Source organism: Scyliorhinus torazame, chromosome 10, assembly GCF_047496885.1.
Source record: "Scyliorhinus torazame isolate Kashiwa2021f chromosome 10, sScyTor2.1, whole genome shotgun sequence".
In the NCBI taxonomy this organism is placed as follows: domain Eukaryota; kingdom Metazoa; phylum Chordata; class Chondrichthyes; order Carcharhiniformes; family Scyliorhinidae; genus Scyliorhinus; species Scyliorhinus torazame.
In genome coordinates this window covers 51157402-51171094 of record NC_092716.1, presented here as the reverse complement: position 1 = coordinate 51171094, position 13693 = coordinate 51157402, and the positions used below count along the sequence as shown (strand labels likewise).

Here is a 13693-nt window from a genome sequence, read left to right as displayed (position 1 = left end):
TACTCCAGGAAAGGACAATTAAGACACACCCGACCTGTTAATGGCCCATGGACAAATTTACAGCTTGATGACATTGGTCCCCTCCCCCCTGCAGAAATGGTTTCAAATATGTGTTGGTAGTAATCGACACCTTCACAAAATGGGTGGTAGCATTTCCCTCCAGGACAAACATGGCTAAGGCAACAGCCAAGATCTTAACACAGCAGATATTTACACGCTGGGGGCTCCCCCGCAGCATTGCATCAGACCAAGGTTCCCATTTCACCGGCAGAAGTAATGCAGAATGTCCTAACGATTTTTGGAATAAAACAAAAATTCCACATTGCTTATCACCCCCAATCCAGGGGTTTTGTGGAACATATGAATCGGACCCTGAAAGCGACTATTAGGAAAATGGTGCAACAGCATCACACCACAAAGGACACAGTTCTCCCATTCGCCCTTACGTTTATTAGGAACACAGTATCACCTTCCACAGGATTCACCCCCCACACCCTCATGACCGGACGACCCATGAAAGGAACTGAATATTTATTAGGATTTGATTTGGTCAGCCCCACAGTCACCGCCCTCATCCACAAAAAAGCAGTCCAACAACTCAAGGGAAATATTAAAGCAGCCCAGCTCACTGCAGCTGTCCGACTAGGCGCTAGGAAAAAGCAGTGTAAGCCCTGCTTTGATAAAACAGTCCACCCAGTAGAGTATACAATTGGTCAGCAAGTGATGGTTTCCCTGTATAATCCCAGTTCGTTCCTCACCGCTAAATTTGCAGGACCCTACTCCATTTCAGATAAAGTGAGCCCCTCTGTGTACAAAATAACGTACCCCAATGGAAAAACAGGTTGGTTCCATATCAACCAGCTTAAAGTTTATGGAACCCAATGTAGCCACTCCCACCATGTCTTCCTAGCAATGGCAGACGATTCCGCCCCGCCCATCGACAACTTAGACCAGCCCCCCCCCCCCCAGCCAGGACAGAACGTCCACACCCACAGACCCGACCTTATCTCCACCCACAGGTACGCCTTCCCACCTTGAGCTTGATTCGGACGACAGCGACAGCCCCGGGAACCACGACCAGGACATGTTTGGCCCCCCGTACCCCCTTTCACTGCCACAGCTAGAGCCACTGCCCGACAACGGAAATTTGCCCTTTGCAGCTACCGCCCCTCATGACAAACGAACTCCCCATTGGCACCGCGACAACTCTTGTCGATTAGTAAGGAATGACGATTCAGATCCCACGACGGCCCACGCGGCCACGGCACAGAAACGACAGACACGAGCTTGGCAATCGGGAGATGGTGATGATTCAGAATCTGACTCCCGTTATGGTAACCCTTTCGTGACGCTTTTTGATACGGAACCCTGAGGTGTCCAGATGATGAGAAAAAGGAACCGCATGTGAATTACGGTGTCCTATTTCCTGATGGAACCTGCCTGCTTTCTTTCTTTCTTATTGTTACGTGGTTTTAATTAACGTCGGCTCGACATGAAATTTCTTGATACAGTTTATTCTTCCGATCTCACATGGTTTTAATTAATGTCGGCCAGTTACAAAATTTCTTGATATAGTCATGGTTAGTCTTCTGACACCATTTACTGCCCAATGACCGTTAAAGAAACAAATTGTTGGATCCCATATGTTACAAATTCTTCCCACTCATTCGGTTACCCAGTAGGGAGTAACGGCACTAATCCCCGTCCTGCCTGAGGACCCCCAATGCATCCGGTCAGCCAAGCTCGGGTAGTGGAGCAACGGCACTGATCACCGCCCTACCCGGGGAATCCCACCCATTCTTGCCCTGCCCACACGCACCTCATGCTTCGATCACTTCAAGTAATCTGGAATGGTTTTTTACACTCCTTACTGTCCTTGGCAGGTCTTTGTTTCCCCTTATCTGCTCTTTAGTGTGGTTTAAAGAATGCCTTTTGCCACAGCCTGTACACTCAACTCTTTACCTTCCGCAACTCTTTGGTCGCTACCCCAACTGCTATTTACATGTTGGACACACTTGGTTGTTACACATTTGCTGCTATACGTGAACTACCTCTGGACCCTGGATGGAGAAATTGTCCGCCCACTCACCCATCGACCACAAGCTGCGGGTTTCCTTGCAACAGAATTTAAACAGAATTTTTTTCCCCGGATGTCTTGTCTCTAAAATGGTTATTTAAAAAAAAAAAAGGGAGTCACACATGGTGATGATTCTAATGGGTAATTGAAGTTGAAGAGAGAAAGACAAACAAAACGAGACATTAACCAACGAGAATAACATATTATGCTTGCACCCTCAAGAATATACGAAGAACAAAGAACAAAAAGACAGGAATGATGACCTCCATTGTGATCATCGCTGAACTCCTACAACTGCGCGCGTTAACAGCCTTTAACACGACCAGAAGACAAGTTCAAGACCAACGATCGCTACCAGACAGATGAGCCCAGCAGAAACGAATCACTTCTCCAGACCCAGCCACGCAAGATCCAAACAAAGACCTTGTTCCTCTGCATAAAGCCGGCTGCCTGAAGTTAAGTACAGGTTGTTGTAGTATTTGGTGTAATATAGCTTGTAGTGTTTTATGTTGCATGTCGAAGTAATTTTTGTGTGTCAATAAACTATCATTGAACTTGAACTAACTTACTGGTTGTTTGGTCCGGTAAAACCTTGTGGTGGTATCATTTGATACCTGGCGACTCTGAAAAGCAATATCATTAATAACAGTCATATCAGTATCCAGTTAAAAAGAGCAACATTATTGGCGTCTCCAGTGCGAATTGGCAACAAAGTGGATAGGCTTGAAATGAGGGCTGAAGTGGGCGGTGCAGACTGGATGGGCCGAATGGCCTCCTTCTGCACTGTATGTTCAATGAAATGTTACCCACCGTTTACAGTCGCGTAATATCTCCCGCACGCATAAATCAACAAGATGAGAATGTAAAAGCTAGAGAATAATAACAGGGAATGAAAGTTTCACAGTTTCTTTCCAGCGAGGTAGAGATTGCAGGAAGGTGAAGGAGTGTTTTTTTGCAGGTACCCCAACTACGGCTTTCGTTATAAACGCTGCATTTCTGAAGTGGAGTCTTTATAACAACTGGCTCAGTTGTAACGTTTCTGCTGTCTGCCAGCGGGAGGCGGGAAGCGCGCTCATTTCCCACACGGCCAACGCAGTTGTTTGTGGTTTGGGGAAGTTTTGGTTGTCAGGAACGAGTTTCGGTCAGGTGGTGAGGTGTCAGATTTCCAAACATTTGGCGCGGCCATCATTTCGCCGAAAACTATCGGTGGTGGCCGGAGCAGATTTACACCCGCCTCGACCCCCCGACCTCCGGAACATCGGCCTGGGAAGAACTGGCTCAACAATGTGAGGGCGCAGGGCGCGAACTGCAAACAAAGGTCAATAACTTCTTAAAAATCGTTTTCTTCGTACAATACAGATAGAAAATCATGACTTTCTTCTCGTTGGTGGTTCCTTGTAAGGAGGAGGTTACGAACAGCCTTTTAGCATTCGTTAACGTTACAATTGATACTTTTGGCATGAACTAAATCCATATTTAACAGCCAAAAAGTAATTAAATCTCATTTAATTTTGGAAATGCACGGATTTTTAACACCTCAATCTGATGGAGAATGTCAGATCTATAAATAGCACAAACCTTGGGCGAGATTCTCCGACCCCCGCCGGGTCGGAGAATCGCCGGGGGCCGGCATGAATCCCGCCCCCGACGGTTGCCGAAGTCTCCGGCACCAGAGATTCGGCGGGGGCGGGAATCGTGCCGTGCCGGTTGGCGGGCCCCCCCGCTCGATTCTCCAGCCCGGATGGGCCGAAGTCCCGCTGCTAAAATGCCTGTCCCGCCGGCGTAAATTAAACCACCTACCTTACTGGCGGGACAAGGCGGCGCGGGCAGGCTCCGGGATCCTGGGGGGGGGGGGGGGGGGGCGCGGGGCGATCTGGCCACGGGGGGATGCCCCCACGGTGGCCTGGCCCGCGATCGGGGCCCACCGATCCGCGGGCGGGCCTGTGCCGTGGGGGCACTCTTTCCCTTCCGCCTCCGCCACGGTCTCCACGGCATGGGGTGGGGGGGGGGGGGGGGGCTCAATGGGAAATCCCATTGACAAGTGACAATAAGACAGAATCCCGTCACCAGCGAACGGCGCGCCGCCGATCAACATGCGTCTGGGGAACCGGAGAATCACGCCCTTGTGTTTCAAAGAATCGAGGGATATGGAGAGCAGCAGGAAAGTGGAGTTGAGGCCATAGATGAGCCATGATTCAGGATGATAGAGCAGGCTGGAGGGGCGGTCCGGTCTGCTCCCTATTTCCTCTGTAACCATGAAGCAAATCTTCTGAGCAGCCTGTAACACTGTCAATATGAATATGTCATGTGCAGATTTAAACACTAGTTGCTGGAGCAGGCATAACGCAAACTACGCTTCTGTGTCACCCTTGGCTCAGCAGGTAACATTCTTGCCTTTGATTTGGAGGATTGTATGCTGAGTCTCATTCCAGAGACATGAGCACAATAATCTAAGCTGACATTCCTGTGCAGCACCAAAGGAGGGGCTGCTACATTCTTGGAGGTGCCTATTTTCAGATAGGGCATCAGGACCGGATGAGATACATCCAAGGATACCGAGGGAAGAGAGAGTAGAAATTACAGAGGCAATCCCCATAAAGTTTCAATCTTCCTTGGACTCGGGTGGTGCCAGAGGACTGGAGAATTGCAAGTATTACATCCTTGTTCAAAAAAGGGTGTAAAGATAGCTCAGCAACTACAGACCTAGTTTAACTGTGGTGGTGGGAAACCTAGAAACAATAATTAGAGTCAAAATTAATAGTCATGTGGACAAATGTGGGTTAATGCAGGAAAGCCAGCATGGATTTCATCAGAGAAAATAGTGTTTGCTAACTTGGAGATTTTTGAAGAGGTAACAGCGAGGGTTAATGTTGATATGGTGTACATGGGCTTCCAAAAGGCATTTGATACATTGCTGCACAACAGACTTGTAAGAAAATTTACTGCACAAGGAATAAAGAGGAAAATAGCAACATGGGGATATGAAATTGGCTGAGTGACAGGAAACAGAGCGGAGTGGTTTGGATGGACGGGTGACAGATGAAATTCAGATGAAATTCAATGTGGAAAACTAAAGTGATTCATTTTGCATGATGTGAAGCGACAATGGGCAGAATTCGAAACTGCAGGAACAGAAGGACTTGAGTGTATTTGTGCACAAGTCATTGAGGGTTGTAGGACCGATTGAGAGCGATAACATACGCTTTATTATTAGGGGCATAAAGTATAACACAAGGAAATTATGTTGAGCCGGTGGCACAGGGGTTAGCACTGTTGCTTCACAGCGCCAGGGACCCGGTTCGATTACCGGTTCGGGTCACTGTCTGTGCAGTGCCTGCGTGGGTTTCCTCCGAGTGCTCCGGTTTCCCCCCACAAGTCCCGAAAGACGTGCTTGTTCGATGAATTGGACATTCTGAATTCTTCCTCTGTAGACCCGAACAGGTAGTGTGGCAACTAGGGGATTTTCACAGTAACTTCATTTCAGCTTTAGTGAGCCTACCTGTGACACTAATAAAGATTACTATTAATATTGGACTTGTATAAGACACAATTTCAGCCTCTGTTGGAGTATTGTGTCCAGTTCTGGATGCCTCACTTTAGGAAGAAGGTGAAGGCATTGGAGAGAGCTCAGAAAGGATTCACATCAATGGAGGTATTCAAAATCATGAGGGATCTGGACAGAGCTGATTTAAAAAAAAATGCTGCCACAGTCCCATAGGCTGTTCTTCCTTTGAGAGAGCGCTGACTGGTGGTGATTTAACCCGAGGGTCACCATACCTCAGGCGAGTGGCAAGATTGAGAATGAATAGCCTTTTATCCATTTGAATGAATAACCTCAGCTGGTACAAGAATTGAACCAGCGTTGTTGGAGTCACTCTGCACCACGAATCAGCCGCCCAGCCAACTGAGCTAACCAGCCCCTGACAGAGTAGATAGGGAGAAACTGTTCCCGTTTGTGACGGGATCAAGAACGAGTGGGAACAAATTTAAAGTAATTTGCAAAAAAAACTTTTTCACACACTGAGTGGTTAAGGTCTGGAATGCACTGCCTGAGAGAGTGTGTTGGGGGCAGTTCAATCGAGGCATTCAAAAGTCAATCTGAAGAGGAAGATGGTGCAACATTATGGGGCGAAGGTGTTAGAGAGCCAGTGCAGACGCGGAGGGCCAAATGGCCTCCTTTTGCACTGTGACAACTAAATCGCTGGCTTTGAAAGCAGACCAAGGCAGGCCAGCAGCACGGTTCAATTCCCGTAACAGCCTCCCCGAACAGGCGCCGGAATGTGGCAACTAGTGGCTTTTCACAGTAACTTAATTTGAAGCCCCCTTGTGACAATAAGCGATTTTCATTTCATATGAAATGGACGTCCTGCCTGCCCCCTCAGGTGGCTGCAGAAGATCCCTTGGCGTGATTTCAAATTCCTGGTGACCTGGCCAATATTTTTGCTTCCATCAACATCTCAAGGCCAGACTCTTATCATTATCACTTTGCTATTGGATCTTGTTTTGTGAAAATTCACTGCTACACTTCCAACATTGCAGCAGTGATGACACATCAAAAAATACTTAATCAAAGCACTGTACAGACAATTGTTGTAACGTCATGAAAGATGCTGAAAGCTCTTTTTTATGGCGTAGGTATTGGGAGCCAAAAGAGGCAAAGGAAATTGGTCCGTTGTCCTCATTTAGTCATGACTGACTAATTACAGTCACTCGTCAATTAGGAGCAATAGGCTCCAAAATTGCCCTGGAATGTCCTGGAGTTAATGATTTAACCTCCCAGATACTGCGATGAGCAATACAAGAGAAAAATCATATGGACATTTTACAAAACATTTTCTCAATTTCTTTAAATACTCCTTGGCCTTTTATCCATCGGTCATATTTTAACTATTTTACTGAGTGGGGAAGCTGGAGGCAGGAGGGTATTTGGTGAAACCTCCTGGAATATGCCCAACCAGAGTTGTTAATTATAATAAACAATCATGGAACTGAAAGATGACAGCAAGAACTTGTGAATTTAATGTGAAACCACGAGGAGCAGGTGCATTTGTGTACCACAATTAGGCAAGCAAAAAATATTAAACTCTTTGCTGGTAGCCGCTAGTATTCCCTTTTAAGGACTGCTGTTTTGGATTTCCTTTAAGGAATTGCTGCTGTCAATCGTAAACAAATTTTCCAGGGGCCACTAACAGGCATTAAAGTCCCTGCTTGCCGACCTCTCTAGGCAGAGATTTTTATCAATAAGGTGGGCAGCATACTTTCAGTGATGAATGGGTGTGCATGTTGCCCCCCCATATAGAACCATTAAGTGCCCATTTTGCATGTAAAACTATACAGCATGATCCAATTTATAAGCCAGCATACCTGTAACAGGTCACTACTCAAGCAATACAGCTTCTCCATCTTTGTGTTTGTAGCTATTAGATATATAGATGAAACATTGCTCTGTTTTACCGTGGTGGTGTCCCCGGGCTACACAATTGTCAGGACACTTAACAAACAAAGTAAATTTTGTATGTTTAATCATTTTAAATTGACAAGAACATATCAATTGAAATCCTTGGCAAAGCTGATATCATGATCAATTATTGATGGTACAGCCATTGAGAGCTAACTGGATGCCAGAAGATGCTGATGCCAGATTTGTTTTTATCCTGCTATATTTAGAGCCTCATATTAATCTCTCAACTATACTGTTGGGCTAACAGTTTAAAATAATACACGAGGATATTCTGAGGCACGCGTATATACAGTAGAGACTGTTCAGAACCTAAAACTTGTGAACTTGTTAATTGTGACATAATGATTAACTCGCTTTAAGAATCTAACCAGGTTTTGAATTTTATTTTCTTTCAAACATTCTTCCAGATATTTTGCATGAAGCTGACCTCCAGTGGGATTCCTGTTGCCGTTACTTACAATCAGTTGCTCTTCGATTACAATCCCTCGACTTTGGCGTAGTAAATGGCATGCCCATGTCTTAAGTTTTAAAACAAATTGCAGAATATTTTCTGTTTCTAAAAGAAGATGCCCCAGCCATCAAGCTACCCAGAAAATAGGGCTGAGAAAAATTTGCCAAGAAGTGAGAGAGATCACCCCGACAGGAAGCGCCACCGTGATCACCGTCATTACAATGATCGTACCTATCCTAGCAAGGAACAGGATGGTGACAGCAGAAACCACAGAGAAAGGGATTACTCTAAACAGGATCAAGACAGGGACAGGAGGAAGGAAAGATCAGAAGAGAAAAGATCTCATGCTAGAGGTGGCCACAGTAATGGGCAACACACAACAGAGGACCGAGATAGGAAAGAGAGGGAATACCATAAAAGGGAGAATCGAGACCATCACTACAACCGAGAAAGGAAACATCGCCCTCGCACTGATGAAAATTCACCACCCTCTAATCAGCAGAATTACAGAAACGAAAAAGAAGTTTCTTTACCATATGATGAGATAATTTCCCACAGATATAACAAGTAAGATGGGAATGTAAATTATGGAGAAAATAATGAGTAATGAAAAGTGCGTTCTATTAGTATTCAGCAAAGTGCGTATTTCATAATGTCGAACTCACAAGTGGAGTTAATTGTATTTTTAGTTGGCACTCATGCACACAGCTATTCCCTGTAGGAGTAGCTGTTCAGCATTGCAGTGGCCAAATGTAGCTCATCTCAGTAAAATCTAAGAATCAAACCATAGTCCTTTCTGATCCATCTGGCTGAGGCATAAGTCCTTGTAAGAGACAGCATTAAATTAGTATTTTCCCTCAAATATTGTGGTTGGGAAACAAAAATACACTGGGATGGAGTTGTTCTGAGCTTGTGTTGAGCTGATTGTTGGGAGTCGAGTGGTTGTCCTGAAAAAAGGTGAGGCCAAAAGTATACTATTTAAAAAGATTTGGCTCTCTTGCTAATTAAATGGAAACATTTTAAACTGTAAGGACAAAACTAAATTCTAGATTTTTTAAACTAATTCATTTCAAAATCTAAATCAAACCTCAGCGTAATTTATCTGGAAGAGAGAGTTTTTCAGGCTACAATATGACCAAAACATTTATTTCTATTTTTAAATAGTTACGCTGAAACTGCACCACCAGAGTATGTAATAACTGAAGATAAACCTTCTGAAATGCAATACTTGGAGCCAGAAGATTCAGGAGGGATCCTAAATTGCTACAGCTGTCGCTACCTATGTACAAATCGAGGTAAGGTGGCATGATCAGATTTAATATAATAAAAATAAAATTTTGTACCTAAACAAAAAATTGCAGATGCTGGCAAGCAAACCTAAAAAGAAAATGCTGGAAATACTTTGCAGGTCAGGCAACACACAAAATAGTCCACTCAGTCCCTCAAGCCCAGCTCTGCCATTCAATAAAATGTTTGTATGTCAAATTTCCATCCATCACCAATAACCTTCTCAACACTAATCTATATACCTCCGCCTAGAAAATATTAAATCCCCCCCAACCCCCACCTCTACTACATTCTGAGGCAAGAGTTTCAAAGTCGCACAATCCTCTGAAAAAAAGAATTCTCCGCATCTCTTGTCCTAAAAGGGCGTCCCTAACTTTACACCCCCCCCCCCCCCATCCGCAAACTTGTGTGGAGAGAGAAACAGTTAACATTTCAGGTGGATGATCCTTCATTAGAAGATCTGTAGACAGAGATGCACACAAGAACGTTTCCTCATGGTGTGGGTCCCATCTGGGGTCCCAAACCCAAGTGGGTGGCTAATGTAATCATGGAGGTAGATAACTAAGAGGCCAGGTCCACAGTCCAATTAAGGACGGAAGCTGACTCTACCCCCCCCCCCCCCCCCCCACATGGGAAGCCACTGGGAGCCCTGTCCATGTAGCTGGCTGCCTTCCCGTGCACAAGGAACTGCCCTGCTGCCAGCAAAATGCTAGTGGGCCTGGAGAATGGCCATCAGCTGACCATTAAGGATGTAAATTGGCTTCCGGTGAGCAGTTGCTGAACTGCTACCATTCCCAGAACAAAATTACATTTAAATAGCATCTTTCATAACCGTGGGGTGCCCCAAAGTGCATAAAGACTTTAGAAGTTCTGTTGTAATGTGGAAAAATGGTTTAGTTGAATACAGAAACAGCATACAAAAATGACATTGTTGAACTAAATAATAAAAGTTTTATGAAATGAAACGAAAATCGCTTATTGTCACAAGTAGGCTTCAATGAAGTTACTGTGAAAAGCCCCTAGTCGCCACATTCCGGCACCTGTTCGGGGAGGCTGTTACAGGAATTGAACCGTGCTGCTGGCCTGCCTTGGTCTGCTTTAAAAGCCAGCGATTTAGCCCAGTGTGCTAAACCAGCCCCTAGGAGGTGCAGTCTTGCTTAACTTCATTCCTCTTTCTGCCAATCCTCATTTCTCAGCTTGTATGGTATGAGCAGCTGACCTTTCCATGACTAGCATCACTTTTTATACCAGTTGGACCAGCCTTTAACCCTTTTCGTTCACTCATGATGTAGCTGAATAACCATTTTATGATAATGATTATTAAGGAATGAAATGTCTGACAAAAGCAAATTACTGCAGATGCTGGAATCTGAAACAAAGTACTGGACAATGTCAGCAGGTCTGACAGCATCTGTGGAGAGAAACTGGAGCTAATGTTTTGAGTCTGGATGAATCTTTGTCAAAATTAGAGAGACCTGGAAATGGGGTCAGATTTATACTGTAGTGGTGGGGGAGGGGGCATGGAGCGATAGGGTTGGATAGGGGGCCAGCGATAGGTGGAGATTGACAAAGCTATTGAGGACAGAAGACAAAAGGAATGTAAATAGGGGTGATTTAAGGCCAAGAAGGATGGTGATAGTGGCACATAGAGATTAGAATGTGTGAATGGCAGAACAAGGATGAGCAGTAAGTCATAGAATCACAGAGTCAAAGGGCAACTAGTAACAGTTGGCCCAAGTGGAGTAGGAGGAGGGAGAACAATGATGAGGAAATAATAGATCAATAGAAGAATGATTTAAATTGATAGAAATAAAAATGGGGTGAAGGTGGAGGAGAGAGTTCACAGTCTGAAGTTGTTAAACTCAGTGTTAAGTCCAGAAGGCTGTAATGTGCAATCGGAAGATCAGGGGCGGGATTCTCCGACCCCCCGCCGGGTCGGAGAATCGCCGGGGGCTGGAGTGAATCCCACCCCCGCCGGTTGCCGAGTTCTCTGGCACCAGATATTCGGCGGGGGTGGGAATCGCGCTGCGCCGGTTGGCGGGCCCCCCCGGCGATTCTCCGGCCCGCGATGGGCCGAAGTCCCGCTGCTGGAATGCCTGTCCCGCCGGCGAGAATCAAACCACCTCTCTTACCGGCGGGACAAGGCGGCGCGGGCGGGCTCCGGGGTCCTGGGGGGGGTGCGGGGCGATCTGGCACCCTTTTCCTTCCGCCTTCGCCATGGTCTCCACTATGGCGGAGGCGGAAGAGACCCCCCTCCACTGCACATGCGCGGGGATGCCGTGAGCGGCCGCTGATGCTCCCGCGCATGCGCCGCACGGCAAAGTCATTTCCGCGCAAGCTGGCGGGGCACCAAAGGCCTTTCCCGCCAGCTGGCGGGGCGGAAATCAGTCCGGCGCATGCCTAGCCCTTCAAGGTGAGGGCTCGGCCCCTCAAGATGCGGAGAATTCCGCACCTTTGGGGCGGTGCGATGCCGGACTGATTCGCGCCGGTCGGCGGACATCGCGCCGATTGCGGAGAATCCTGCCCGAGATTCTGTTCCTCCAGTTTGCTCTGAGCTTCACTTGGAACATTGCAGCAGGCCAACGACAGACATGTGGAAATGTGAGCAAGACGGTGAATTGAAATGCCAAACGACAGAAAAGTGTGGGTCCTGCTTGCGGACGGACCGGAGGTGCTCTGCAAAGCAGTCACCCTGTCTGCGTTTAGTCTCTTCAATGTAAAGTAGACCTCATTGGGAGCAGCAAATGCGATAGACCAGATTGAAGGAGGTGCACGTGAAGCCCTGCCTCACTTGGAAAGAGTGTTTAGGGCCTGAGATGGTGAGCAGGGAGGAGGTAAATGGGCAGGTGATACACCATCTGCAATTGTTTGGGAAGAGGGTGAGTTGTTGGGGGTTGATCCCGGAGGGAACCGTCCCTGCGAAATGCTGACAAGGGGAGTGAGGGGAAGATATGTTTTGTCGAAGGCATTTGACTAAAACTCCTCTGCTGTTCTTTAATAATGATGTGGAGATGCCGGCGTTGGACTGGGGTGAGCACAGTACGAAGTCTTACAACACCAGGTTAAAGTCCAACAGGTTTGTTTCGATGTCACTAGCTTTCGGAGCGCTGCTCCTTCCTCAGGTGAACCTGAGGAAGGAGCAGCGCTCCGAAAGCTAGTGACATCGAAACAAACCTGTTGGACTTTAACCTGGTGTTGTAAGACTTCGTACTGTTCTTTAATAAATATACAAGAATGACATTTTATTTTTCTACTTAAATTTGTCTGTTCATCTTTTTAACCACCTCAACAGGAACCATTGGTGCAATAGGTCATAGATCTTAATTGAAGCTGTTAAACAATACTGGGGAAAAAATTAGGAGGCAGGCAGACACTCAATCTTGCAAAACCTGTCAACACGAGCAATGAAATTAAAAAATGAAATGAAAAATGAAAATGAAAAATGAAATGAATGAAAAGAAATTAAAATCGCTAATTGTCACAAGTAGGCTTCAAATGAAATTACTGTGAAAAGCCCCTAGTCGCCACATTCCGGCGCCTGTTCGGGGGAGGCTGGTACGTGAATTGAACCGTGCTGCTGGCCTGCCTTGGTCTGCTTTAAAAGCCAGCTATTTAGCCCAGTGTGCTAAACCAGCCCCAGGTTGCATTCCCATGATGCATCCCCCTCATGCATTCCCATGAACACAAGAAGATGCATTCTAAATTCCAAATTCCTATTGCATAATCATGACAAGAGTGAATCACAATTTCTCCTTTCAGAATTTGTGTTATGATATTTACGTATCATAGAATTTACAGTGCAGAAGGAGGTCATTCGGCCCATCGAGTCTGCACCGGTCCTTGGGAAGAGCACCCTACCTGTAGTGAATGTATAATTACTGATAATTCACCAGTGCACTGTGTTATGTTATTAACCCTGTGGGCTCTACCTATGGGCCATTGTGTGGCTTCACCCACAGGGGATATGTTGGGGCATGTACGGGCTCTGCCCATGGCTCCACCCCCTTTACAGGAAGTATAAGAGCTGCTGACCTGCGGGGCCGCCTTCAGTGTTGTACCGGTCACAGGCAGGCTCAGTTCTAAGCTGATTAAACCCACGGTTTACTTCTCCACGTGTCTTCGAGTGAATTGATGGTCACATCACTACCTAAGCCCATACCTCCACCCTATCCCCACATCTCCACCCTATCCCCGTAAACCCACCTAACCTTTTTTGGACACCGAGGGCAATTTAGCATAACCAATCAACCTAACCTGCACAGCTTTGGACTCTGGGAGGAAACCGGAGCACCCGGAGGAAACCCACGCAGACACGAGGAGAATGTGCAGACTCCGGACACACAGTGACCCAAGCCGGGAATCGAACCTGGGACCCTGGAGCTGTGAAGCAACTGAGCTAACCACTGTGCTACCGTGC

At 46.4% G+C, this 13693-nt stretch overlaps 1 protein-coding gene across 3 annotated transcripts in view; it reads left to right on the top strand.

Moving 5' to 3' along the window:
- The first annotated feature begins 3155 nt into the window (after positions 1-3155).
- marveld3 (MARVEL domain containing 3) overlaps positions 3156-13693 on the top strand; it is a 36489-nt gene continuing 25951 nt past the window's right edge. Inside the window, exons 1-3 of one of the 3 annotated variants that reach the window (XM_072518095.1) lie at positions 3156-3395; positions 7946-8556; positions 9154-9284. In XM_072518095.1, the coding sequence (XP_072374196.1) occupies positions 8105-8556; positions 9154-9284 (583 nt within the window). In that variant the 5' untranslated portion in view covers positions 3156-3395; positions 7946-8104. The remainder of the gene's footprint in view (positions 3396-7945; positions 8557-9153; positions 9285-13693) is intronic. The other 2 variants (XM_072518094.1, XM_072518096.1) reach the window with 2 other exon arrangements.